A 26,774-nucleotide genomic window follows, 5' to 3' on the forward strand; every position below is an offset into this window, starting at 1 on the left:
CAACCTTCATCCTCTCTCTCTCGAGTCTTCCTCGTCCGTACAATATGTACGTCCAATCTTCATACCATTTTCACTCGCATTTTTATATCATTATCACTTCCGCGCTGCGCACATGGCTATGTCACCCTCACGTGACGGCTATCACACCTTGATTTAAGTCGGGGTGTGTCACTAGATCTAATCCTTAGACATCATTTTTCACTTTGATTAAGATGTGTGCCTGCCTTCTCAGTACAAAACTGGCTTACATATCATTTTACACCATATTCTCATGTTTTTTTATGCATTTTTACATCCAATAGTTTTAACACCCGCAGCAACGCGCCGCCACTATTGCTAGTTTTATTCCGAAAATTGGACTCTCCATTTCAAAGTAACCAGTCGAACCCCAAAGCTGTACAAATTAGGGCTTGTAGATTCTCTCTTCGAGATTTCTGATCGCATCGTATCCATTTGTCTTCAATCGAACTTGGTTTTCGATACCTAAGGCTTGAAGGCAGACGAATTGGATCGCACTTTTAGCGGCTCCACACATATTATCCTCGATTTCAGAGGCCTCAAGATTTTCGATCGGCGTTGTGGTTGAAAGGAATTTCAGGTGAGTAGTTTTGTTCTGATCTTCAATTTAAGGAGATTTGGGATTGGAATTTCATAGTTTCGAAATGAAATTTATGCATCCGGACTGCGGATTTGGCATTGGGTTGGCCAATTTCAAAATTAGGGCACAAATGCAATGCCAAATCCATGGAATCGAATATAGCCTATATGGGTTTTGGTTATAATTGTTTGATTTGACGAAAATTGCCAATTTTGAATAGTTGCTTTAGTTCAGCATAATAAAAATTATTATTTTAGCCGTTAGACTTAAATTTGGACCGTTAATTTTTTTTTTTACCATTGAATTTCATCAAATTAGATCTTAACCATTGGATTCAACGAATTTACTAAATAAAATATACATATGTGGTGGGCCAGCCCCACTAATCCTGGGCTAAATCTTGTGCTAAATTTGGCTTTGTTTTAGGTTTTAGGTCCAATTTTAAGCTTGGGTTGGATTGGATTTTTGTTGGGGGGGGAGAACAGAAGGGAAAAATAAGTTATAGGTCAGGATTGGAGATGGTCTTAGGAGTCTCGGGAGTGGGGAGAACAAAAGGGGAAAAATAAGTTATAGGCCAGGGTTGAAGATGGTCTTAGGAGTCTGTCCTATCAGATCTATCTAAATCGCGATTCTAGCTTAGACAAAAAATATACAACTTTTATTTTTATTTTTATTTTTTTAATAAATTGTAAGAGACTTATTGAATACTGAACACATATTCTAAGCTTGTTTTCCACATTTTCTTTATGTTCTAATACTTTAAACCTATATATCATTTTATTTTGTAGTTTTTGTTATCTCAATATAATTATATATTTTTATGTATAAATTAACACTTATTTAAATGATATATAATAAATTTATTTGAACTCACCTAATTCGCTTAGCACTAAGCTCTGTGCCTAGATTTAAAGCTTCAGCTGGCTACCCGTGTAGCGCTTAATGTCTTTTTAAACCTTGAATACAACGCAGAGAAAAGAAATAGGGACAATGACAAAAATGGAATTTTGAAATTTTTGCCAAATTGTCCGGAGAAGCGAGAGGCAAACGGAAAGGACAATACTTAGGTTATAAACTGATGTGATGTGGCGCAATGAGAATAGCTCACCTATCGTAACATATTTACTTGATGGAATGTATTTAAATTCATATATACTAAACGTGAGATTCCCCGGCACTGTAGATCACCAGTGTCCGGACGGAACTGCCCTCGCTTCTCTGTTTTCTTTCCGTTTGTGTCCATGTTTTCCACGCATCGCTCATCTTATTCTCTCGACTTCGAGTCTTCTTAACGAGTTAGGATTTTGTACCTTCGTTGCTTTTCCTTATTTCGGCTTTTGCTCTTTTCGTTTTGCCGTTCTTTCTTCCAATCCTCTATTTCCCTGTGATATCCGTGCTTTCTTTCACGGGGTTGCTGATTTTCGTGGTTTAAGGGATTTTGTGGTTGCCGGGCCGTTGTGCGTCTATTTAGATTTGGGATTTTTTGCGTTCCGAGGGTTTCGACATCTCTAATTGAGGTAAAGAATTCATGCTGTTTCCTCTTTTTTCCGTTTGAGATTTCTGGGTTGTGGCTGGGTTTTTGGCCGATTTACACCTCTTTTCAAGGGTGGCGTCTTTGCAGCCCGCTGTGGAACAAGTGTGATCCAACTAAGGTATATTTTATAATCATTTTCTTTTGGTTTTTATTTTTGGTTTTTCCTTTGTTTTGATGAAACCTTAATCGTTTCCTTTTATTGTCAATTGTGGTGCTCTCTTGGGTTTTCCCTGTTAAAGGAGAATTTTGAGTTTTTGTTCTTCAGTTGGCAAATCTCTTATTTGCTGGTATTTGCAACGTTGTTGTAATTTTTTTGCGCTTCTGCTTTTTTTCCTATTCGGACATGGATTGGTAATTATTGGATTTAAATGGATTCGTAGTTTTTTATGAGAGGAGTTGTTGAGGTTGTGTGAAGGTTTGTTTTTCTGGGTTTTATGTTGCAAGGGGTTACAAACACGGAGAGGAGGAGAGGAAACATTAGTTTAGATTGTGATTTAAATTTTTTTTATATGTTCTTGGTGATATAAACTGTGCGAGTGCAGTTGTTTTAAAATTATTTGCGTGTGCTTTTTTATGGTTTTGCTTTTTTTCCAGTTTGGATCAAAATGGATTTTGAATTTTTGAGAAGAAATTAAAAGGGTCGTTGGAATTTTGGAAGCCTTTGTGTTTTTGGTGAACACGCAGACAATCTTGAAAATTTGTGTTAAATGACTAATGTTTGTATATAAAATTGCAGCCATGTGGTAAAGCTAAAGAACAATGGTTCATTAAGCTAAATGTCAATGGACTAATCCATGTGTTGACTGTGTTGAAAGGCACAAATTTTTTTGACATGTTTGGGTTTCATCTCATGTGGATTAGTGGAAAAACAAAATGGTATTGCTCTGACAGATTGTTGGTCGCTTACAGATCTGAAGACTAATATTACGAATCGTGATTCTAAATCAGCTTATCCTTAGTTCACAAATACCAAGATTGTTATTTATCTGTGATTACATGTGATTTATGAATTGACATTCTACCTGGGTTTTTTGTACTAATTAAATTTCTATAATTAGTTCGGTGTTTTCATTTCATTTGCTTATTTGATTTTCTATTGGACCGCATGGATTAAATTGCAGATAGAGATAGTAAACTTTGTTTCATGCTCTTTTTGGGTTTTGGCTGCTTTAGGTTTGATTTGAAAGAAACTCAGAAGAAAAAAAAAAAATGAAGGGCGGTGATGTAGAATGGTTAAATTGCAATTTTAGTTTTACATACTTCAACTTAAGATGCATGCGCTGCAAAGTGAATTGGCTAAAGAAGCCCTTTGGACGCTTTTTGTTAATATCTCATGGGCTTTGCTCTTTGATTTCAGAAATTTTGTGCCCATCTTGGGTTCGCTTCGAACTTGGTTGAGACCGACCTAATCCAACGTTTCCAGGTGAGTTTTGCATGTTTATCAGCTTATATGGTTTCGATCTTTTGTTTTTCGTTGGATCGTTATTGTGCGTGTCTGATGCATTTTGTTTTCTTGATCCGGAAAACTGTCCCTTTCAGATTTTTGGATTTTTGATTCTGATTCTTGGAACTCTCTGTGCTAAAGGTATATAAATGTATTATTTGTTTTTTCCTTTATTTTCTTTGTGGCTGAATTTTTTTTTTTTTTTTTTTTTTTTTTTTGGTTTTGTTTTGGTGATTTGGGCCCTTTTTTGTGCATGTTTGGGTTGTTAATTGGTAATGCATATTTTCTTGCTGATTTTTGTGCTAGCAATTTTATTTAAATCCACAGCTGCTTTTTTTCATTTGACTTGTTGTGATGGTTATGCTTGATTCATAAGATTTGAGGTAGTCGTGATAAAATTAGAAGAGTGATATCTACATTATTTTGGATTTGTGAGAGCAATGAGTAAATTTTGATATGTAGTGTAGGGTCAAGTTTAATAATGTTGGGACCAATGTGTTTTGTTGCAATTTTAAAACTTTTTATGTTGTTAATGCTGGAACCAATGTGTTTTGTTGCGAAATTGATAATATGTAAAGTTATTAGAATTTTGGAAAACTTTGTCTTTCTCACTTTTATCTGGCTGAGGGAACACAACTCTTACGTATATGATTTCAAGTTTTTCCTTTAGAAATTCATGCTCTATTGGATACATGAGGTATAAGAGTCTGTTTGGGATATTTTCAAGTTTTACTGATTCCTGAAAAAAAAACATGCTTAAGAGTAATCATATTTCAGTTTTTATTGAATTCAGGTGACCATCTTCAGTTTTTTGCTTTGATCTGAAGGCTTTGTTTTGTTCAGATATCACAGTTGGGCATGAGTTCATATGTTTTTCAGTGTTTTTATTCCGATTTAATAATGTGAGTTAATGGTGCAATGCTGATTTAGGCTATAAATTCAAAGGCCTTTCAATAGGCAAGTTTGCAACATAGAATTCAGAGGCAGTTGTATCATTAGCTGAAATATACTAGATCTAATCCTTAGACATAATTTTTCATTTTGATTAAGATGTGTGCCTGCCTTCTCAGCACAAAACTGGCTTACGTATCATTTTACACCGTATTCTCATGTGTTTTTTATGCATTTTTACATCCAATAGTTCCAACGCGCGGGCACGCTAGTTTTATTCCGAAAATTGGACTCTCCATTTCAGAGTAACTGGTCGAACCCCAAAGCTGTACAAATTAGGGCTTGCAGATTCTCTCTTCGAGATTTCTGATCGCATCGTATCCATTTGTCTTCAATCGAACTTGGTTTTCGATACCTAGGGCTTGAAGGCAGACGAATTGGAATCGCACTTTTAGCGGCTCCGCACAGATTATCCTCAATTTCAGAGGCCTCAAGATTTTCGATCGGCGTTGTGGTTGAAAGGAATTTCAGGTGAGTAGTTTCGTTCTGATTTTGCAGTTTAAGGAGATTTGGAATTGGAATTTCATAGTTTCGGAATGAAATTTATGCATCAGGACTGCAGATTCGGCATTGGGTTGGCCAATTTCAAAATTAGGGCACAAATGCAATGCCAAATCCATGGAATCAAACAGAGCCTATATGGGTTTTGGTTATAATTGTTTGATTTGACGAAAATTGCCGATTTTGAACAATTGTTTCAGTTCAGCATAATAAAAATTAGGGTTTTCTTTTGTGATTTTTCAGGTACTTTGCATTTGTAATTGTTCAATTCGAGAGGGAAATGCGGGGATATGATAGAGATGTAAGCAAATTTCGGATCTTCGTCTATTTGTTTTTTATTATATGTAAATTTTCGATATTGATACTCTATTATTTTTTGGAGAAAATTAGTTTGACAATTTTTTGGGATAGGATTATGGTCAGTCAGGCGACGAATATGAGGATTATGAGGACGATGAGGATGGTGAAGAGTATGAAGAGGAAGAGGAAGATCCAAAGCCTACCAAGGAAGCATTGGCATACCTTGAGTTGAGACAACGCTTGAAAGAACAATTACGAAAGAAGAAAAGTGGTTCTTCTTTGGCCAACCCCAGTAATAAAAAGAAGAAGCTCCCCTATGACAAGTGAGTAACTACTGTATAACCACTGTTTTTCCTTCTATATGACCGCTGTTTTTCCTTCGTGGAAAATCCATGCTTTCTTAGTAAGACAAGGCAGGCGGTTCTGTTTGTTTCTACTACTAGGTTCAATGGTTCCTTATTGTAAGTAACCAATGATTATTTGATGAACAATATCTGGCCTTGTTATCTGAAGTTGTAGGGAAGCAGTAAGTGATGCAACTAAAATAGTTCTGTAATGTATTTATTTGCTTGCATTCTACCAGAGACTCTAACGATATAGGTTTTATAGTTGCAATTTCTAGGACAGGCTAATGTTTTTTTTTCCAGGGATATCACCGTCTGAAAGTAATATAGAGAAATGAGAATACATTCTGAAGGGTGTCATCCTTGCAACTTTATTTGCAGTTCCTTGTTTTCTGTTTTTTGTGATGAGGTTATCAGACAGATGATTTGTTTCATAATTTTTCTGTGGACAATATAGTGGTAATTGGTAAAATAGAAGTTTTGAAATTGATTTTGAATTGTTTCCCTACTTATTCTGCAGTTTTGGATCTTTCTTTGGCCCATCTCAACCAGTTATTGCTGAGAGAGTGATTCAAGAAAGCAAATCGTTGTTAGAAACCAAGCACCTAACATCCAGTGCTACCAACTCTGTCCATCATGTATGTATTATTACTCCCTCTTTTTGATATAGCTCATAAATTCATAACATTACTTGCTCACATTGACTTTTTTCTGTACCTGTCATATACAATTGGTCTACACTTTACACATATAATGAGTCCACTTATGCCGTCTTGATCCCAAAATGATTATGGGATAGTTTTGGCCCTGTAATTTGTGTGTTATGTCGTATCTTGTTATTTGTGGAAATTTTTGGGAACTTTAGTTTGTTCAAAGAAATTGATTTGACATGCATATTATTTGAGATTCTTCTTTCCATGTGGTGTAATTTACAATCTTATTGTTGCTAGAACCATTTTGGAGTTGCTTTTGCCTTCCACCTCCTTTATTGGTTCTAATCTTAAATTTGATGAAAGGGTTACTGATCACTCGATTCTTGGTGAGGGTCTGGGAATTTCTAGATTTACCCGTATAGGTTTATATCTTGAAACTTTACTTACTTGGCATGCCTGATTTGTGTCTTGCTGCTTATTTTGTTTAGTTTTTAACCCTGGCATTGGCTATTCCTTTTTATGTAACAAAATTTTTTTTTTCTTGGAACTCTCTTCATTTTATGAACATGCTAATGTTTACAATGATATGCTTAATAAGATTTTTTACATGCCTAAAATCTTGTTGCAGAAAAATATTTTGTTGCAACTCTTCTTTTTTGTTTTAACACAAAAACATGTCTATAAGTTATAGTGCATTAATTTGATGATGGCACTTGCCTTTGCAGAACAAGAAGAGCTCTGGATCAACCTCTGCTGGATCGAAATCTGTATCAAATGATCAGAAACCCAAAGTCATTAATGAGGTGCTTGGAGCAAATTGTTTTTGTTGGTGTTTTCCCTCTGAATTAGTCTTCTAGTTGCCTTATTATGTGCTAATGGAATTTCTGGAAGGTGCAGGTTAAGAGTAAAGTACAAAAGATCAAGGATACAAGAGATTACTCGTTTTTACTTTCTGACGATGCAGAGCCCCCAGCCTCTACAAAGGATCGACCACCTCAAAATGTCTCTGTTCCAAATTCTGGTGTGTTGTGATCTAATACCTCTTATCTGGCTCTCTATTTATGGGTCATTGAACATTCTATTTTCATTGAGGAACTTATACGGGTTTTTTGCTGATGTTAAAGAGGTGCGGTCTAGTCAAATGGCGACAAATAATGGCAGACTTATACCTTCATCAAATAATGGCAGACATATACCTTCATCAAATAATGCCAGACCTGTACCTTCCTCAAATAATGGAAGACATGTACCTTCGGCAAATAATGGCAGACATGTACTTTCAGCAAATAATGGTAGACATGTACCTTCAGCAAATAATGGCAGACATGTACCTTCAGCAAATAATGGTAGAGTTGTACCTGGCCGTCGTGATGAAAGGAAACTGGTATCTATGAATGGACAGATGCATTCTAAAGTGGGGCCCAATAAGTTGAGTTCTGCCAGTAGACGACCCGATTCAACATCAATGGACTCGAGAAGACAGCTTGGTAGCATAGGTGGAAATGTGCCTGGCCGGCCTCTAGAGACAAAAAGATTGCCGTCTAAGATGCCTGCTTCAACCACTGAGAGGAAAGCTTCTACACCAGGCCTAAAGAATCCCATGTCTGGTGTGCCCAGACCACCTCTTTCAAAGTTGCAGTCATCTATTCCAAGGCAGCAGTTGCAACAAAAAAAAGAAGTACAAGAATCTAATAAGCCCAAAGTGTTACTGAAACAGTCATCAGGATTGTCAAGACCTCAGGTATGAATCCCACCATCTGCTACATATTTTCTTTCCCTTGAATGGCAAATTTTCCAGAGACCTACTTCTGTAGTTTTTTTTATAAGTGCATAATATCTGTTAACTTTTCATGGAATTTAGCACATAAACAAGCCACAAATGCAAAGGCAAATCTCGTCACGTCCTGTGTCTCAAGAGCATGCTCCCAAAAAGAAGCCTATGAGACGGCACCCAGATGATGATGAACCGGGTCTGGATTTTAGAAGTGAGATCAGAAAAATGTTTCGGTAAGTAGCGTTTTCATTATTTTTTATTCTTCTGTTCTTAATTTTTAAATGGTTGTAAAGCCTGAGGTTGATTTCAAAATTCAGCTTTGCTGAAATGACATTAGGCTACTGGATGCAGTTTAGCTCTTTTTGGTCAATTCATGGTTAACAATGTAAAAGTTAAATGCCCGCCAAATATGTTTGTTTATATTTCATTCTGCTACGTTGAATACATTTTTTTTTATATACAATTGAAGCCTGAAGGTATTTTAACTTGATGACATGCCTGATCTTAACAAATTGGAATTTATGGAATGATTTTTGTAAAATCAGTGATTGAAAGTTGCCTGGTGTTGGCCATTACTAGAGCTGAGCGTATTGGTAGATGCCCATTTCAAGAATTTTCATCTTGGTTTGAAACTTTGGTGGTTAACGAAGTTAGGAACTGTATAATATTGTTCTAATTATCAATCCGAAATTCTTGCAGTCAACCAGAAAGATACGCTAGTGACGACGACGATAGTGATATGGAGGCGAACTTTGAAGATATTATGAAGGAGGAGAGACGAAGGTAAGCATGGTGTTTCACTATCAGTAAAGTATCATGATTATGTGATTTCTTAACTCTAACTGCACTTGTATCTGATAGATAACGTACATTGTGGTGTATGAGCCTTTCTGAGATGATATATTTGTTGTGATGTTGCAGTGCGCTAATCGCAAGAAGGGAGGACGAAGAGCAGGCTAGGTTGATAGAAGAAGAAGAAAGGAGGGAAAGGATGGCTAAACAAAATCGCAAGCGTAAGCTCGGTCATTAGAGTGACCAGCCACAGGGAAGGGAAGTGAAGGAAGGGGAATTTTTTTCGCTTCACTTGACAAAAATATAAAAAAACAAAAAAATAAAAAAATTTCTTTGGTCAATTTAAGTCTAACCAACATTGTATTTTGCTCTTGTTAAAGTGGAGTTGATGTTTTGGGACTAAATTATCCTGAAGCTGTAGGAGATTTTTTTGGTTGCAAATTCAAATGTATTTCCAGTGTCAAATAATGTAGGATGTAGTTTTTTGGGTGCTGGAGAGTGGGGATGAAGATGCATTTTGTGGCTTTATTTTTGGTTTTGCAAGACTCCCCTCCGCCTACTAATAAACAAAAGGGTAAATCGTCAAAATGGTTTATGAGATTTGCATAACTCATTACTTTGGTCCTTGAGATTCTAAATTGATAGAAGTGGTCCATGAGATTGTCCATTATCCATCATTTCGGTTATTTTGTTAAAAATTCCGTCAAGTGTTCCGAAGCTCTTGGTCAGAAGTTTGGGCAATTTTCAAAGTTTCATAACTCAATCGTTTTTTAGTCAAATTAGATTCATAATATATCAAAATGAAGATAGGAAAGTGTAGAATAAGATTATATCTATTTTGAAGCCCAATGGTTGTTGTAGATTGTCAGAAAATAACCTCAAAGTTGATTGGTTTTTCGTCAAAACTTGAAAACTCATCGGAAATTGGGTAAACTTTAAACGTTTATAATTTCTTCAATACTCAACGAAATCAAGTGATTCAAAAACAAAAATCATACTTCTCAATGAGACAGAGAATGGTGTTTTTTTTTTGTACGGCTAAATCGCCGTGGTTTAGCCGGAAAACAGCTTGAAAGTGGCTGTCTTGGTCTCGAGAAGTATGATTTTCATTTTTGAATCACTTGATTTCGTTGAGTATTGAAGAAGTTATGAACGTTTAAAGTTTACCCAGTTTCCGGCGAGTTTTCAAGTTTTCACTCTGACGACCAGTCAACTTTAAGGCTATTTTCCGGCAACCATTGGGCTTCGAAATAGGTATAATCTTATTCTACACTTTCCAATCTTCATTTTGATATATTATGGGTCGAATTTGGTTAAGAAACGATTGAGTTATGAAGCTTTGAAAATTGTCCAAACTTCTGGCCAAGAGCTCCGGGACACTTCATGGAGTTTTTAACGGAATGACCAAAATGATGGATGGTGGACAATCTCATGGACCACTTTTATCGATTTGGAATCTCATGGACCATTTTGATGATTTACCCTAAACAAAATGACACCCAAGGTGCATTGGGAAGTATTTTCGGATATATTTTGGTAACTTTTCTTCCATGGTACGTACTGCTTAGTGGTTTATGAAAATTAGGGGGTTAGATCTTTGCATACAAGGAGTTAAAGCCACCCGTTAGATCTTGCTTAATATTCGTATTTCTGAGTGGGACGTCGCATTGTAGGCGATCCATATTTTTATTAGAAAAAATAAAGAATGAGAAAATTTGAGATTGAGACTAGTGTGAGGCAGGTGCAAGTTTCAGATCAGAATCCATCTGTTTCTTGTGAAGGACTCGCCTTTGCTTAGGTTGGCTTTTGGTTCAAGAGTTCAACTAGAAAGTCCATGAAAGCACTATTTCTTTTTATCAAAAATATCGTGCATCTTACTTTTTTTCTATCGAAAAAAAATCTTGTATCTTACTTTTAATTTTGGCTGTTGATTCACCTTTGCTTTGTCCGTTACTATCCGTGTTTAAAATATCCACGAAATTGCTGATATTTTCATAGAAATATTCGAAAAATTAAGTATCAATTTGGAAAGGGAAATGAAATGCAAACTTCACAAACATTATCTTATATATATATATATATATATATATATATATATATATATATATATATATATATATATATATATATATATATATATAATCCACACGTACTAACGTACAAAGATCACAAAAAATAGAAAAATATATTAAATGGTGGAAAACTGTAGCTTCTCTAGGATTGTAGGCGCCAACCATAATAGGTGAACCATTAGCATATCTAATGACGAACCCAGCGGCAGTCTTAGAACCCACCACCGAGCCATCTAAATTAATTTCGAGTTTAGGTGCATGAAGTGGTCTCCACATGATAGTTTGAGATGAACCATGAGCATGAATTGTGTTGATGTACAAAACCGGAGGTCTTGGAACAACGTTAAACCGACCGTGAATCTGCATGAAATGTAAATGACACAAGATGTATCGTGGTTCACCCCAAGGTTTGGGCTACGTTCACACTGATTGTATTATATTTCTCTAAGAAATGAGGGAGAGAGAGCTCTGAGAGTGAGAGCTTTGAGAAGGGTGAGGAGAGACTTAGGAATTGTGAAGGTGAGGAGGCCCTTTTATAGAATAAGGGCTCCTCCCCTAATTACATATTTGCCCCTTCCTTTATTACATAATTACATTTACGTCTCCCGAGTATTTATACGAGGTCTAAATACAAGGCCCTAAATATGGTATAAACAGTAGTCCCCCAAGTCTTCAATTAATATAGTCTTTTGGCTAGAGACTTGAAATTCAGTCCATGTATGGGCCGAAGTAACTAGATGCTGTCTTAAACTGATGCTCGATATGAGGCAGTGCTCAATCTGAAATGACGTTCAACTAGAAGTAGTACACCCTGTGAGGCTGTTCGGCTCGTGGCTTATGTTGCCTTGGTTGGCTCGTCTTGCGACGTTTGAAGGTGAGGGAGTCCCTTTTATAGAATAAGAGCTCGCTCCTCAGTACATGAACAATGGGTGCTCTTTAATGAAAGTGAGGGAGTCCCTTTTATAGAATAAGGGCACGCTCCTCAATACATAAGTAATGGGCTAAGTCCCCCAAATATTTTTCATGAGGCCCAGTTGAGGCCCAATATATGGTACATGATGTAGTCCCCCAAGTCTTCGGTCAATAGAGTCTGTTGGCTGGAGACTTCAAATTGAATCCATATATGGGCCGAAGTGGCGGTTGTTCGGATGTGGTATTTGTATACCCTGCACTGAAGTTTTGTAGGTGAAGCTTTGCAAGTGAAGTTTTGAAGCTGGAGCTCTGTAAATGAAGCTTTTGAAGCTAGAGCTTTTGTAAATGAAGCTTTTGAAGCTGGAGCTCTGTAAATGAAGCTTTTGAAGCTAGAGCTTTTGTAAAAAAAGCTTTTGAAGCTGATTGACATGAGTGATGCTCATGAATGTTTATGTTGATTGACATGAGTGATGCTCATGGATGTTGTCATGAGTGATGCTCATGAATGTTGTCATGAGTGATGCTCATGAATGTTGACATGAATGATGGTCATGAATGTTTATGTATGATTGTCATGAGTGATGCTCATGAATGTTTATGTATGAATGACATTAGTAATGCTCATGTATAATTTGGAGTATTTGGCGTACTTTTGATCACCTGGTTGGTGGTAATAGTGGCGGGTTGCCGAACAATTGTGGAGTACTGGGTGTACTTTTGGTCACCTAGTTGGTAGTAATAGCGGCGGGTTGCCGAATAATTGGGGAGTACTGGGCGTACTTTTAATAACCTAGTTGGTGCTATTTTGGGTTTATGGGCCTTTGCTCTCCACAACATGCCAGCCCATTATTTTGGGCTTTTTTTTATTTTTTTACCCTCTGATGGGGGTTTTTACAGATGTTTTCGAAAGATAAAATAAATTACATCATTCAAAAATAACAAAAGTAAATCACATTATTCTGATGGGATGTTTATTCCTCACTTTTACTTTCTCTTTGGCTGATGCTTTTCTTGATCTCCCCGCTCCTTGCTTTTGCTTTCTGCATTTCTGCTTTATTTCCCACTGCGTCTCTGCTTTTCAAACTGCAGGGGTTGGATTCTTTCTGCTTACTGGGATGAAAAAGTAGGGAAGCATGATAGGAAAGCAACAAAGTTGCATTACTGTCGCCAGCCAATTGCCTTTTACTTTTCTTTTTCTCTTTTCCTATTTTTGAAATATTCTTTCAACTAATACAGCCCACTCATCCCTCGGTAGAGATCTGAAGCAAGAAGAAAATTCCAAAAACTGAAGAAAGTTCCTGTTCCTGTCCCAGCGATGATCCTCGTGCCATGGGACCTGGTCCAGGCCGTATGGGTTGGATGGAGCCACATGCGGCATGCCCTGCATCTAGCTTTGGTGCCTCATCTACTGTAAAAAGCAGTGTAGCGGATCATGGAGGAGATCTTGGTGCAGGTGCAGGCGAGTCGAGCCCAGTCCCGCGGGTCCTCCTTGAGCTTGACGAGGATGTTCAGAACGATGTCGTCGGAGAGCTTCGAGAACAGGGTTCCGGCTATCGGATTATTGATGCGGGCCTACTGTGAAGGGCTCAATATATGTGGACCCTCCTCGTGACAACCAAATCCCAAATTCTCTTGCCAAGGAGCAGTATTGCTGCAAAATTGGACCCTCTAGAGGTTCTGCTATTTTCAGACTGTCACCATCTTTGGCACCAATAAATGAAAAACTTTTTGAAAAGTAGATCAATTTTACTCCGGCAACAGTTTGACGAGGCGAGAGCAGGTGGCAAAATTGGCGGCGAGATCGTTGACGAAGGTCATTTGGGCGGCGGCGACTCGGACTGAATTGGCGGCCATGTTCGACTCTCCAGGGATGATGACGCGGACGGATCATCGTATCAGCATCTTTCCCCTTATTTACATCTGGATGAAACTGCTTCACTTTGGCGAAGAAGGCGGCTTTAAGCTCGGCGACGGAGGAGGAAGGTTGGACACTGAGGATAGTGCAAGCAGTGGAAGTGGCGGAGAGAGGAGAAGCATCCTCTCTGCAGTTCTTCACTATGAATCGTGGGTTATCCAGGTGCAGCAGCAGCAGCAGCACGAATTGGCCATCTGGATTGGATTGGACTCGACTCTCTTCGGTTTGTGGATTAGCTACAAAGCCCAGAAGGAACACTCGTTGATCAGTGGAGGATCCATTTTCTCAACAACCCGAACTCATTCGACCCGAACCCGAATCCAAAATCGAAACTTGAGATACCAACCGAGAGAGAAAGTAGTCTGCTGGGCTTGAAATAAGAGCAGCTTTTTCGACGATGGTTTTGAATTATTTGGTTGAAATCATTGAAATGGGATAACGACTCACTAAGCTCGTCGGAGAACGATTCTAACGTCGGAACTTGATTGTTGCAACAGCAACAACTCTGATGTCGGAACCTCCGTCTCCAGAACGTTCCACAGAATCCCGTTCTGGGTTGACGTCGTGGTGGCGTCGTCGTGAATGGAGGTTGTAATGCGTCGTAGAGGAGGCCGTCAGTGGTCATGGAACCGATTGGAAGCGAGGGCGTCGTGTTAACGATGCTGTTCTGATAGTTGTTTAGGGCTTGGGGGTGCGCAGACGAGGAAGACGAGTGTGGTGTGGCGGTGGTGGGCTTGGGCTTTGTAGCGGATGAGAAACTTGAGTGATTCGATCTACTCTGACTACATACATGGTTTTGAATGTTGTTGTTTTGCAGAGTCGAGTAAGCTTTTGCTTAAGCATTGGATCATCACTGGTCGAATCAAATGGGTGTGCAAAGTAGAGTAATGGAGTGTGCAAAGTTTGTGTTTCTGTGTGGGTTTTGCAAATTCACGGTGGAGGTGAAAAAATGAAAAAAGAACCGACACAACTTTTTATATCGTTTCCCACAGACGGCATCAAATGTTGATGCACAAAATCGGAGGTCTTGGAACAACGTAAATCCGACCGTGAATCTGCATGAAATGTAAATGACACAAGATGTATCGTGGTTCACCCCAAGGTTTGGGCTACGTCCACATTGATTGTATTATATTTCTCTGAGAAGTGAGGGAGAGAGCGCTCTGAGAGTGAGAGCTTTGAGAGGGATGAGGAGACTTAGGAATTGTGAGGGTGAGGAGGCCCTTTTATAGAATAAGGGCTCCTCTCCTAATTACATATTTGCCCCTTCCTTTATTACATAATTACATTTACGTTCCCCGAGTATTTATACGAGGTCTAAATACGAGATCCTAAATATGGTATAAACAAATTGCATATCGTGTATGAATTGATCAAAGTCTTGCAAACTGTAGGAAATCTAAATTATGTTTCGAAATTTCTGATAAATTATGATAACCCAAAATTAAAATTAATATTGGGGTCCAAAACTTTCCTAAATTGGTATTGAAATATTTGTTGCCGATCCAACCCGACAGAAAATCACCTAACCCGTTATCAAAAACAAAAAAGAACGAATTCAGTAGAGTTGCCGGTTGGGTTGCGGATACAGGTAAGTAATATTTTAATAAAAGTAATTCTGATTTCAACGCTAATTAAGTCAAAATTAATAAATTACGGGATGTATTCAATTGAGATTTTAATAAATTTTAATTCTTTTAATGAATCTAGGGGTATTCAATCATGATTTTAAGTGATTCTCTGAAATTCTAGGTGTATTCAATTAGAATTTTAAAATAGTTTATTAAAATCCTTATAAATTCAAGTGTATTCAATTAAGATTTTAAAGAAATTTATAACATTCCAAGTGTATTCAATTAGAAATTGATTTTAAAGAATTTGAGAAAGTTGAGGAATTAGAGGAAATTGGAGAGATTTCATAGTGTATTTTAAACATTCATAAATCTCACCTCTTCCCATGAGATTTCGAGGGAATTGAATCAAAATTTTATATAGAATCTCTACAAATCAATTAAACTCCATAAAAATCCATGAATTTATAAATCTATTAAAATCTCTCGCATTCACAATTGAATACACCCCTACAGAAAAGAAAATCACGACTTTTATCGTCTCGTCCTCCTCCATTACTCACACCGTTTGGTCGGAAAAATGACGGCGCTGATGAGCAGCTCGATCCTCCGCCCGTGGCAGTGGCAACCACCGCATCAGAAACCTCCAACTCCACTAGTTTGCTGCTCCGCCGTCAATGCCTCCTCCTCCTCCTCCTCAGAAATGAAGTCAGTCACTTAATTGTTATCATTATTTTCTAAAACCTAAATTTTCTGCTTTACTTTGATCTAATCATTCCAAGCTCAATTAATTTCAGGGTTAAGGGCGATGGAAGTGCGGAGTCCGTCTCTCGGGCCGAAGGCATTTGGAAACTCTTCAGAGAAGCTCAGAAGAGTAAGCCAAGACCAAACTCCTCAATTGCAATTCATGTTTTTTTTTCTCTCTTTGTTTATTTATTTATTTTTAACTTGTTTTAATTCCATTGCAATTTTGGAATGAAAATTTAGATATTCTGCAGTTAAACCAGCAACGTTTTAAGGCGGTAGAAGAACTCAACAAAATCAACAGAGAGAAAGAGCTGTTGGTGGATAGGATTGAGCAACTGGAGCTGGAAAAGCAGGCTGCCATTGCAAGACCTCAAGGTACCTTAATCATCCCTGATAAGTATTAGTATTTCTTGTATTCTGAACTCTAAGAATTTGGTGTGGTGTTTTTAACAATGTGAAGTCGGGTCATGATGAACATGCTTTGGTTATAATTTGAAAGTTTTTGTCAAACAATGTGACAGAAATGTAAATTTGGAGCACGTTGAAAATGTTGGGGAACTAATCTATACAAATGAACTTATTGAAATTGGAATTATAAAAAGTACAGTTGAATTGAGCCTAAACTATGGGAACTAAAGGTCTAATTTAGGCTTATGTACCATTATGTGATGAAATCTTTGTTGTTTTACTTGTTTTGGACAATTGTCGGTGATCATATAGAGTTCATGAGGGTTAGTTTAATAGTGTCTTTCTGTTGATGTACTGTAAACCAGATAGGGTAAGCTGTTGGGAGCTACTCTTTCGGATAGATTCAATGGTCCTCAATGGAATGGTTACTACCGTGGAGGCATCCGATTTGAGAAGGCTGGTTATGGATAACAAATTTAGCTTACCTGAAGTATTTAATGACACCCTGCAGAAAGGAGACACTGAGATTCTAGCTGAACTTCGTCACTTCTCCGAGAGAATCAAAAGGTAGTGGTTTGCATATTTGACAAACAAAGTTTTACGTTTTGAACACTTGGAAGACAATATACCAATCTTTCAATTCCCCTCCACACCCCCCACCCCCCCCCCCCCCCCAACAAAAACTTTTTAATTGGAAAATTAAGGACTGAAAATAATTTTTTTGGCAGGCTTCCCCCTGCTGTTAGTTTTTCATTTTTTCCATCCAAATTTTTGTTAAATGGAAACATATGCACAACATTTGAGGTAGTTTGGTCACTTTGTTCTTTAAAATAATTGAAAACCCTAGATTTCTGAATGTTGACCTGTGCAAATTTGTGTGATTCTATAGCTTTTGCATCTGAAGGTCTAGCGAAGTGACGCTTTTGTACTCAAGGGAAAGTCATGTGGTGTGCAGATAATGCTGGAATCTGTGGAAAACTAACAGCCGAGGGAGGGGGGGGGGGAATCGGCCAAAAAAATTAGTGTCCTTGATTTTCCAATTTAAGAGTTTAGGGGGTAAATCAAAAGTTAGGTGAAAGTTCAGGGGGAGATTGGCAGTTTACTCTCATTCTTTTTGTTGCTTCTTTCTCTTTCAAAAAGTGATGTTATGTTTTATTTTGAAACTTTCAGGAATGGCTTTCACATTGTCCATGTCTGCACGGAAATGGCACCCCTGGTCTCTTTCGGATCCTTGGCTTCATATGTGACAGGCTTGTCTTGTGCACTACAAAGGAAGGGGAATTTGGTGGAGGTGATACTTCCAAAGTAATTATGGGACCTCCTTTGTAATTTTTGTTTCTCTTTACTCAGAGTGCTTAACTATGGAAGACCTAAATATTGTTTTCTTTGATAGAGAACTTTAAGACAAAAACTGCTCTCATGAGTATGTGTGGATGATCATAAGTTGATAACTAGAAGAAAAGATGAAACTGTGACAATAATACTGGTTTAGTGAAACCTGTTGTAGGTACTCTGGCAGTAGTATGCTATTGACATATCCTCGTGTAGTCCAAGAAATCTACTAGGTAGCTCTTGCTTAATTCAGTTGCCTGCCGCATTCCTAACAGCCAAGGGAGATAGAGGAAACCAAGTCTGATGTAGTAATGCTGATGGAAGGGATAGTTACACCAAGTATGTTCACTTAGGTCTGTTCTTTTCTCATGGGATCTGAAGTACTCTAGACTTGCCGCTTATTTCATTAGAATGCGCGGTCATGAAGATAGAAAGCCTGTAGGATTGCAGAATATGGAAAATGTGAATATTCTCTTTTTCTTTGTTCAAATTGTTGTTTCCGAAGATAAAATTTTGGGAAAGAAGGATCTAATGGTTTCTTAAAACGATGGTTTATAGAATGTTTTTTGGTAGAAAAAGTGCATTCAATGAAAAGGATGGACTTATTTTGTACACGAGTTCCTATAAACCTTTTAATAAATTTTCCTAGAAAACTAGACAATTACTAATGATTTCATTCATGACTGTACCTTGTGATTAGGTTTTCAAGCTTGGACTTAAACGAAGTTCGAGGCCTAAAAGAAATTGAGGCAGAATGTTATTCGTATTACAATGGTCAGTTGCATGGGAACAAAATCTGGACTGGGTAAGCTTGAGTTGTTTCTTTGTACACTATATTTATATTTGCTTTAGAAAATTCAGTTTGGTAATAGTCGAATATATCTGGGTTCAATGTACACCGCTGACAACATTTGGCTAACCCGTTTGGGTGAGAACTTGAGTTCTAACAGTAACATATGACGTCAGACTTGACCAGGCTCATGGGTATTGCCCATTAACTGGCCATGGTATTATGATCATGAGCCTATTGTGGCTATGTTTTTTATTTTTTAAATGGGCCCTCTCTTGCTGAGGATCATAAGACTAAAAGGGGAAAAATTAAGAAACCTGATTAGTACGTTGATCGACTTGGACTGTGTGATGGTGAGGTCTTTCACGTGTCTGTCTGTTTGGGTGTGTGCGCATCTGTGTTCTAGATCCAAAGTACCAACTAACTTCTAACTAGCTCTTTTATTAGAAAAGCATCTGTGTTGTTATAGTGTTATGTTTGAAAATCTGTATTTATCTAGCTTTATCTACTTGTTATGCAGAGTTGTCTATGGCATTGGAGTTACATTAATTCAACCAGTATACTACTCATCATTTTTCAATCGTGAGAGGCTATATGGCTACTCAGATGACTTTGAAAGGTCAGTATAATTTTCACTCATATTCTTGACCATTTATCTTTGGGTTGTATTTTGATGAGGTTCTTAGAGGAGGAAACCTTACTAAAACATAGGTTCGTAAGATTGGCCTTTTCTTAAAGTATTATGAACTGAAAGTGGGTTTCTTTGAACTAGTATGCTCTCATAGAAATAAAATTATATTGAGCACTTTGGGCTTTTAAAACCATCATGAATTTCAGATACTCATGGGTATCTTACTCTCTCTATACAAGAAAAGGCCTAACTTTTGTGGTGCCGTATCTCCATATTTAGGAGATTATATCTAATATGGTATCTAGCTCTGCCATGAACAATTTCTTCTGTGATGGTTCATGTATTTGATGCATTCAGGTTTACCTATTTCTCCCGTGCTTCATTGGATTATATTGTAAAATCTGGAAAGCGTCCTGATGTGATACATATCCACAACTGGGAGACTGCTATTATTGGGCCACTTTTCTGGGATATTACTGTTAAACAGGTACAGCTTAAAACTGTATTTTCTTTGCTCTATATTGAATACCATTAAATAAGTACTACCACATCCTTCTCTTTGCTCCCGAGCATGAACCTTTCTTTTAATATTCATTTTCAAAGAATAAATTTGCAAGTAATTCATTTTATTTGATGAAACTTAATGCAATGCAACTTGGAAGACGTATTTAATATACATTTACACAAATTTATAATGTATGTGTACAGAGTGATCTAATAAATAGCTAAGTGTGTGCAGCCCATCGTGTACTTAGCCATACATACTTCAAATTTGATTCCTGGTTGAGATGCTATAACTTAATTAGCTACTTAATAAGGACCGAATAAGGAAGCTCCTTTTCCTATGGATATAATTTGAGGGCAATGTCTCACTGTGAATTATGGAAAATATGTAGTGGGGAAGATGGTATGATGCTAACAGCTTGCTTACGTGGTAACATGTCTGTCCTGCATTATACAACTCGCACCTTGTTTAAGGAAATTTGTAAAGGATGTGGAAAGGCAGAAAACTTTATGTGGTCAACATGGAAGCCAATCTAAGTACCTTAAATGTCCATCACAGTACTGATGTCATGGGCTGCTTTAACCTTTACTCACATTCGAGAAAACACTCCCAACAAGATTGCTGGCTCCAAAATCGAAGAGGCACCGCCCTCCGAATCTCGAGAGCCAGACTCCTAACATGATTACTTTCTCAAAAATCGAAGAGGGTAAAGGAACAGTACCACTGCTGGATAATTGGAAAGTCCCTGTGTGTCAACCTCTGTGCTTCGTGGCAAGGTAGACTAGCAAACATGCCCAACCTTTACTCACATTCGAGAAAACACTCCCAACAAGATTGCTTGCTCCAAAATCGAAGAGGCACCGCCCTCCGAATCTTGAGAGCCAGACTCCCAACATAATTACTTTCTCAAAAATCAAAGACACCGCTCTCCGAATCTCGAGAGCCAGACCCCCAGTAGGATTGCTTTCTCAAAAATCGAAGAGGCATCGTTCTCCGAATCTCGAGAGCCAGATCCCCGACAGGATTGCTTGTTCGAAAACCGAAGAGGCACCACTTTCCCAACTTCAAGAGCTGGATCTCCTTGGATAAAGCTTGTCTGTAATCTTCACACGCAACATCAGCTTTCCAGATACCACAGACCACTTTTTCAAAGTGCTCTGACAGAGTTAAAACTTGTGAAGCTGGCAGCTCCCACTACCGTGCTATGACCAAGCAGGGTAAAGGAATAGCATTATTACTTGATGTTAGGGAGACTCCTATATATGTCGACCTCCATCCCCAACGGACAGGCAGACCTGCAAAAATGCTCAACCCTTCCTCTTATCTGAGAGGGCACTCCCAACGAAGCCTTTCGAAATATTCAGCTTTCTTTCCCCCCGATAATACCTCTGTAAACAAGCTATACTAGAGCAAGAATATCTCATATCATCAGGGTTAAAAGCAAGAGTATCCCATATCATGCTTTTTCCCTGTCTTTTCCTTTGGCCTTGTTCTTACCTGCAAGACAAGGAGAAAGAGAGCAATCAGTCAGCACTTGGAATCAAGCTTCCAGCCAGGAACTGACTGCCTGGAACCCCTTACCTGATTACTTACCTGGCATTGCTCTCGAGTACTCATCTTCAACATCTTATGCTTCCAGGGAAGATCCCGCATCTGCCTGAGGAACAGATAGGGCAAGTGAGAAGGATACAAGGAAGCATGTGGAGACAAGCGTAACAGCACACGTGCCGATACTTCCATTACTCTGTCAAAAGCAAAAGTATCCCATATCAGCAGGGTCGAACATACTCTAGATTTGATGGACTTGTTTTGACCCTCAAATTCTTCAGTCGGCCTTATCTCTGGAGGAAACCAGAAAACCCTCCAGCCCAGTTCAAGAATAAGCCTGTGGAAAGTTACTTCTTCAAAAGCAAAAGTATCCCATATCATCTCTTCTCATTTTTCTTCTCTTTATCCTTCATGCTGCCTGCAAGATAGGGAGAATGTGAACAATCAGCCGGAGCTCTGATTGCTTACCTTGTCTGTCACCTCTTTCAGCAGATCCCCTAGCTCGGCGACTTGGGGGACTCCTACTACATGGTTTGTATCGCGCTTGACCAAGCCTGAAACTACAAGTAAGCTTCAAGTGACATTGATACATTACCTTGTGCATCTCCACCAGTTACAGATACCACCCCTGGATGGAGGAAGAGTACTTCCAGAGAAGATGCCACATCTACCTATGAGACAGGTAAGGAAAGTCAAGACGATACCACACTCCAGTACTTAGAAGTTTCGTGGTTACGAGATCATTCTCCCACAATATTTCCTAATGTCATTTGTACTAAATCATTCACTTGTACTTACTAAGGGAGAGCTTGAACCTATGTACTTGTGTAAACCCTTCACAATTAATGAGAACTCCTCTATTCCGTGGACGTAGCCAATCTGGGTGAACCACGTACATCTTGTGTTTGCTTTCCTATCTCTATCCATTTATATACTTATCCACACTAATGACCGGAGCAATCTAGCGAAGATCACAAAAAGTGATCGTTTTCGCTACCTAGGATCTATCTTGCAAGAGAACGGAGAATTAGATGGAGATTTCAACCATAGAATACAAGCTGGATGGATGAAGTGTAAGAGTGCATCCGGCGTGTTGTGTGACCGTCGTAGGCCACTGAAGCTCAAGGGAAAATTTTATAGGACGACAATAAGGCCAGCGATGTTGTATGGCACATAATGTTGGGCGGTGAAGCATCAACACGTACACAAAATGGGTGTAGCGGAGATGAGGATGCTTTGTGGGATGTATGGGCACACGAGAAAGGATAAGATTGGGAATGAGGATATCCGAGGTAAAGTAGGAGTAGCCAAAATTGAAGGAAATATGAGAGAAAATCGGTTCCGGTGGTTTGGACATGTGCAAAGAAGGCCTACTGACGCTCCGGTTCGAAAATGTGACTACGGGACAGAGGTTCAGGGCCGAAGGGGTAGAGGAAGACCTAGGAAAACTTTGGCAGAGACCCTAAGAAAAGACTTGAGTACTTGGATCTAACGGAGGACATGACACAAAACCGAGCGCAATGGCGTTCTAGGATTCATATAGCCGACCCCACTTAGTGGGAAAAGGCTTTGTTGTTGTTGTTGTTGTTGTATCTTGTTGTATTTTTCTTGCCCCTTCCCAACTTGTGGTTGCAGGTTAGAGAAAAACATTTATTTATTTTTGGCATGGAATTCTTGCCACCGTATAATTGTTTTTCCTCATCTGTACAGGGACTTGAAGGTACAAGAATTCTATTGACATGCCATGACCTCAACTCACAGGCAAGTAGCTGTATATTTTTCTTTTTAACTTTACATACTCACATGGATCCAATTTATAATGCTCTGTGTACCGATACTTTAGTGTCTTGAGCATCCAGAGAAACTAGAGTTATGCGGACTCGATCCTGCTAGACTTCACCGTCCTGATCGTTTGCAAGATAATACCAAGGCACATCTCGTTAATATCTTGAAGGTATATTCCATAGCTATTCTGTCTCTCTTCTCTTGATAATTTTTTGCAAGATAATACAGGAATTCACCGTCCTTTATATATCTTATGTCATGTAACTAACGCATAATATACACAGTTGGATAGATATTTTTCAATGACTGCATGTTATAGTCTTCTGACGTTAAAGTCACTATTTTATCTTATGTCTGAGAAACTTCCCGCAATTTTTCCAATTTTGACAATGTAACAACATGGGTTAGGATTTGAGTATTGTTTCTGTTTTTCCTGAGTATGATGTGAAATAAGAATGCATTCCAGCCTTGACCTGGTGACTTTATGAATGATTTACTGTTTAATTCAAATTGTAGATACATAAAATTTAAAATATTCAAATGAGAATCAATATATCATTTCAACTTTCAACTGAATGGAAATTGGCTCGGTTATGATACAATTGTGAAGGAGGCCAAGGTAATAAAGTATATTTATTTATGAACGGTTGCAATACATAGGCTCTAGTTCTTTTATGTTTGCTTTTTCATTGTATTCCCTCAAATTTCAGCTTCCATATATAAGTTTGGAGAACACATAAAAGGGCAGCATTGCTATGATGTCCTGGTTTCCAGCTCATTTCATTTGTTATTCAATATTATTTCCCATTCTTCAAAGTCCATTCTTTATCGGGAGCTCTAGTTTCCTTTAATATTCGGCATGGATTTCCTGGAGGTTTTATTTTCTATAAATTTGCAGGGTGGAGTTGTTTACTCCAATAAAGTTGTCATTATGTCATCCATACTTTCAAAAGGCAGGGTTATTCAGAGTCTGAGTCATGGGTTGGATCCTACCTTGAACATTCACAAGTAAGTAGCTCACTCAAACATTCATGCAGATTCTTCTGATTTCTTACACTGAAAGAAAATTCACGTAGTGTTCCCATTTTCTTTCAGAAACAAAGTGATTATTGCTCCTTGTGGATTTGACAACTCCACCTGGGATCCGTCCACGGACAACTTTCTTCCTGTACAGTATAATGCGAAGGATATGAAAGGGAAAACAGTCTGCAAAGCTGCATTGCTGCAGCACCTTGGGTTATCCGAGCATGCTTCTACTTTTCTTGTACGTATGCATCTGAGGTTATTTGAGCTGTGAACACCTAGTTTTCATTAGCTTGTACTTGGTGTGTTACAACCTATTATTTCTTAGGTAACCATGTTAGGTGGGTGAAAAGTTGAAAACATGGACAAAATTAACATTCTTCAGTTAGATGTGTGTTATCTGACAAAATAATCCACATAACGAGTTAAGCCTTGATTGTCTTTCAGAAATTAATCTATGGTATGGGACTGCTTGCTCAGGGAAGCCTTGTCTTCAGAATAACTTAACTTTCTTTTTGTTTTATCTTCCTTTCACCTATGTTTTTTATGGAAGGTTTTATACTTGTTTTCTGATTTTTACTGGAAATGCAACAAATTACGAATATTTTATCAGGTTGGATGCATCTTCTCTAAAGTATCAGATGTTGATCTGGAGAAGCTTAGGGAAGTATTTTCGAAAACTAGCAGGATTGATGTACAGGTAGTTACTTCCCCTTTTTCTTTTCTCATCAGAAAATTGTATGGCTTAGTGGCCGAGACTTGCTGAACGCCTTTACGATGTGCAGAGGATAATTTCAAAAAAAATAATGGTCAATGTGCTTGGTAGCAAGGGAAGAAATAACTAGCCATTTCTTTCGGAAAACTTTCCTTAAAGAACCTGGTATTTAAGTTGTTTTTCTAGATTGTTTCTCGTGGATGTGATGGTTAAGTGTCTTCCTACAGTTCATCGTCATGGGGATTGGCAAAATATCAAGCGTAAACAAGTTGGGATCATTGCATGAACCCTTGAAGGTACAGGTCGCATTGCCTCTTGTTCATTGTGTTGAGGACATTTGTGGTAAATTATAGAATATTGCTTTTGTATTTTGATCTTTTCCGTCTTAACAAAAGTTTCTGCAGACCCTAATATGTTCAAGCTAAATGCAACCCATAGTTGTGTTTATGAGATTCTTTTTATTCTTTTGATGTATGTAACCATTAGGTCGTAAGTGGCAGTATTTCTTTGATGTGAGAACAAAAGTTGTTGCATGCTTTTCGCGTCACCTATACATATTTTGTGTTCTCCTATGGCTGCAGGATGCAAATGTACAATTCATAGATGGGAATGATGAAGCGTTATCACATTTGGTTTTCGCAGGATCTGATATTATCTTATGCCAATCTTTTCATGACCCTGACCTTCAAGTTCCAGTTAGTTATCTCTTTCCGTCTCCCCAGTATTAGTTTATGTTCTTGTCTTTTCTCCTTTTAGTTTTGATTTTAATACTTTTTAAAATTTCTGGAGAAATGTACTTACGGAAATAATTTTCCTTGTCTGATGTCCAATTATTCATTGTATGTAGCTAAAAGCTTTAATATACGGAGCTGCTCCAATTACAGTAAACTCCAACGACGAGGGGTTCGGGTAAGTTTTCTTCTTCGGAATGAAAACGTACAGATGGTTATATTTTCTTGTGCTGTTATTTCATTTGAAAGTATAATTATAAATGTCTCATTGGCTATAACTTTGAACAGGAACTTTGTCGAACATAACTACGAGACCACTAATTTCTCACGTTTCATCAGCTCTACGTTTGGAAATATGACTCTAAGCCAAGCCCTGGATGAAATTGTATGCGATTCTTTACCTGGTCATTAAACTTTCAGATTCTCTTCTAAACTCCCAATTATTATCAAGATGCTAAAGTTGTTGAAATTTGCTGTCCTGTTGTTTGAAGAAAAACAACCCGTCGAAGTGGAAGAGAAAGATAACGGATGCCATGGAAATGGACTTCTCGTGGGATGCTGAGTGCTGCGACATCCATACTTCTGCGTATACAGCCTTGAAAAATTTGTGAACGTGTACATAAACGCGTATGTTAGAGCTTGCGTATTCCTCTATGCAGGTTTTCCGTTGCCGAGAGCTGGGTTCTAGAGATGTACAGTTTCGAAACCGAGTAGGTATGAGCGGGTGAATAAGAAAGTTGGGTTTCTGTATCTGTTTAATGTGTGTAAAATGGTGTCAAGTTGTTACAGTTTAAGAATTAATTAGTGGAAACAGATTTACGCAATTTGGGTGAGTGTGGATGTAATTCTCTACTGCAAAACCTACTTTCTTCTTCTGTTGTGGGTGTGTTTGGAAGTGCTTTTTAAACTTAAAGCACATAACTGGTGCTTCTCCTAAATGCACTTCAAGTGCTTTTGAAACCCAAAAACAATTTTTTTTTCCGAAAGCGCTTTTAGTAGTTTTAAAAGCATTTCTAAAACGAGTTCTATGTTATTAGAGTACGAAATTGTAACCGGACCGTTTTAAACCAATCTAAATTGTCATGAGGTGGACTTGAACTCTAAGGAGAGCACATACGCTCTAACTAATATGGCTATGCAGACATCTACATTATTATTCTAATCTCAATTGAAAAATGATAAATAAACAAGAAGTCAA

General features: G+C 38.0%; 2 protein-coding genes across 9 annotated transcripts; both read left to right on the plus strand.

Annotated features, from left to right (window-relative positions):
* The first annotated feature begins 515 nt into the window (after positions 1-515).
* Positions 516-9,419, plus strand: LOC126607206 (uncharacterized). 7 transcript variants are annotated; one of them, XM_050274721.1, is made up of 13 exons: positions 1,878-2,115; positions 2,220-2,250; positions 4,772-4,998; positions 5,082-5,176; positions 5,272-5,329; positions 5,440-5,651; positions 6,193-6,310; positions 7,051-7,128; positions 7,223-7,346; positions 7,450-8,066; positions 8,187-8,332; positions 8,799-8,882; positions 9,021-9,419. In XM_050274721.1, exons 4-13 carry the CDS (start codon positions 5,130-5,132, stop codon positions 9,127-9,129), a joined length of 1,593 nt encoding a protein of 530 aa, XP_050130678.1. In that variant the 5' UTR covers positions 1,878-2,115; positions 2,220-2,250; positions 4,772-4,998; positions 5,082-5,129; the 3' UTR covers positions 9,130-9,419. The 7 variants fall into 7 exon arrangements, with proteins under 7 accessions (XP_050130684.1, XP_050130680.1, XP_050130678.1 ...); XM_050274722.1 differs by having other exon boundaries at positions 4,887-4,998; XM_050274720.1 differs by having other exon boundaries at positions 1,878-2,250.
* Positions 9,420-15,872: 6,453 nt separating this feature from the next.
* On the plus strand, positions 15,873-26,400 carry LOC126607203 (probable starch synthase 4, chloroplastic/amyloplastic). 2 transcript variants are annotated; one of them, XM_050274707.1, is made up of 18 exons: positions 15,873-16,069; positions 16,159-16,235; positions 16,349-16,483; positions 16,882-17,083; positions 17,687-17,821; positions 18,549-18,653; positions 19,159-19,257; positions 19,627-19,756; positions 23,033-23,083; positions 23,166-23,276; positions 24,006-24,115; positions 24,203-24,371; positions 24,744-24,830; positions 25,073-25,141; positions 25,427-25,540; positions 25,693-25,754; positions 25,865-25,961; positions 26,068-26,400. In XM_050274707.1, the coding sequence occupies exons 1-18, from the start codon at positions 15,942-15,944 to the stop codon at positions 26,185-26,187; spliced, it is 2,001 nt and encodes a 666-aa protein (XP_050130664.1). In that variant the 5' UTR covers positions 15,873-15,941; the 3' UTR covers positions 26,188-26,400. The 2 variants fall into 2 exon arrangements, with proteins under 2 accessions (XP_050130664.1, XP_050130665.1); XM_050274708.1 differs by having other exon boundaries at positions 15,922-16,069; positions 16,360-16,483.
* Positions 26,401-26,774: the final 374 nt, after the last annotated feature.

This window comes from Malus sylvestris, chromosome 16 (assembly GCF_916048215.2).
Source record: "Malus sylvestris chromosome 16, drMalSylv7.2, whole genome shotgun sequence".
In the NCBI taxonomy this organism is placed as follows: domain Eukaryota; kingdom Viridiplantae; phylum Streptophyta; class Magnoliopsida; order Rosales; family Rosaceae; genus Malus; species Malus sylvestris.

Excerpts from the sequence above, each read along its gene's own strand:
- LOC126607206 (XM_050274723.1), top strand. The coding sequence starts at position 5,130 with ATGCAATGCCAAATCCATGGAATCAAACAGAGCCTATATGGGTTTTG. Across the intron at positions 5,652-6,192 it reads AAGAAGCTCCCCTATGACAA|TTTTGGATCTTTCTTTGGCC; the intron begins GTGAGTAACTAC and ends CTTATTCTGCAG. Across the intron at positions 7,347-7,449 it reads TGTCTCTGTTCCAAATTCTG|AGGTGCGGTCTAGTCAAATG; the intron begins GTGTGTTGTGAT and ends CTGATGTTAAAG.
- LOC126607203 (XM_050274707.1), top strand. The coding sequence starts at position 15,942 with ATGACGGCGCTGATGAGCAGCTCGATCCTCCGCCCGTGGCAGTGGCAA. Across the intron at positions 24,116-24,202 it reads CCTACCTTGAACATTCACAA|AAACAAAGTGATTATTGCTC; the intron begins GTAAGTAGCTCA and ends ATTTTCTTTCAG. Across the intron at positions 24,831-25,072 it reads CTAGCAGGATTGATGTACAG|TTCATCGTCATGGGGATTGG; the intron begins GTAGTTACTTCC and ends GTCTTCCTACAG.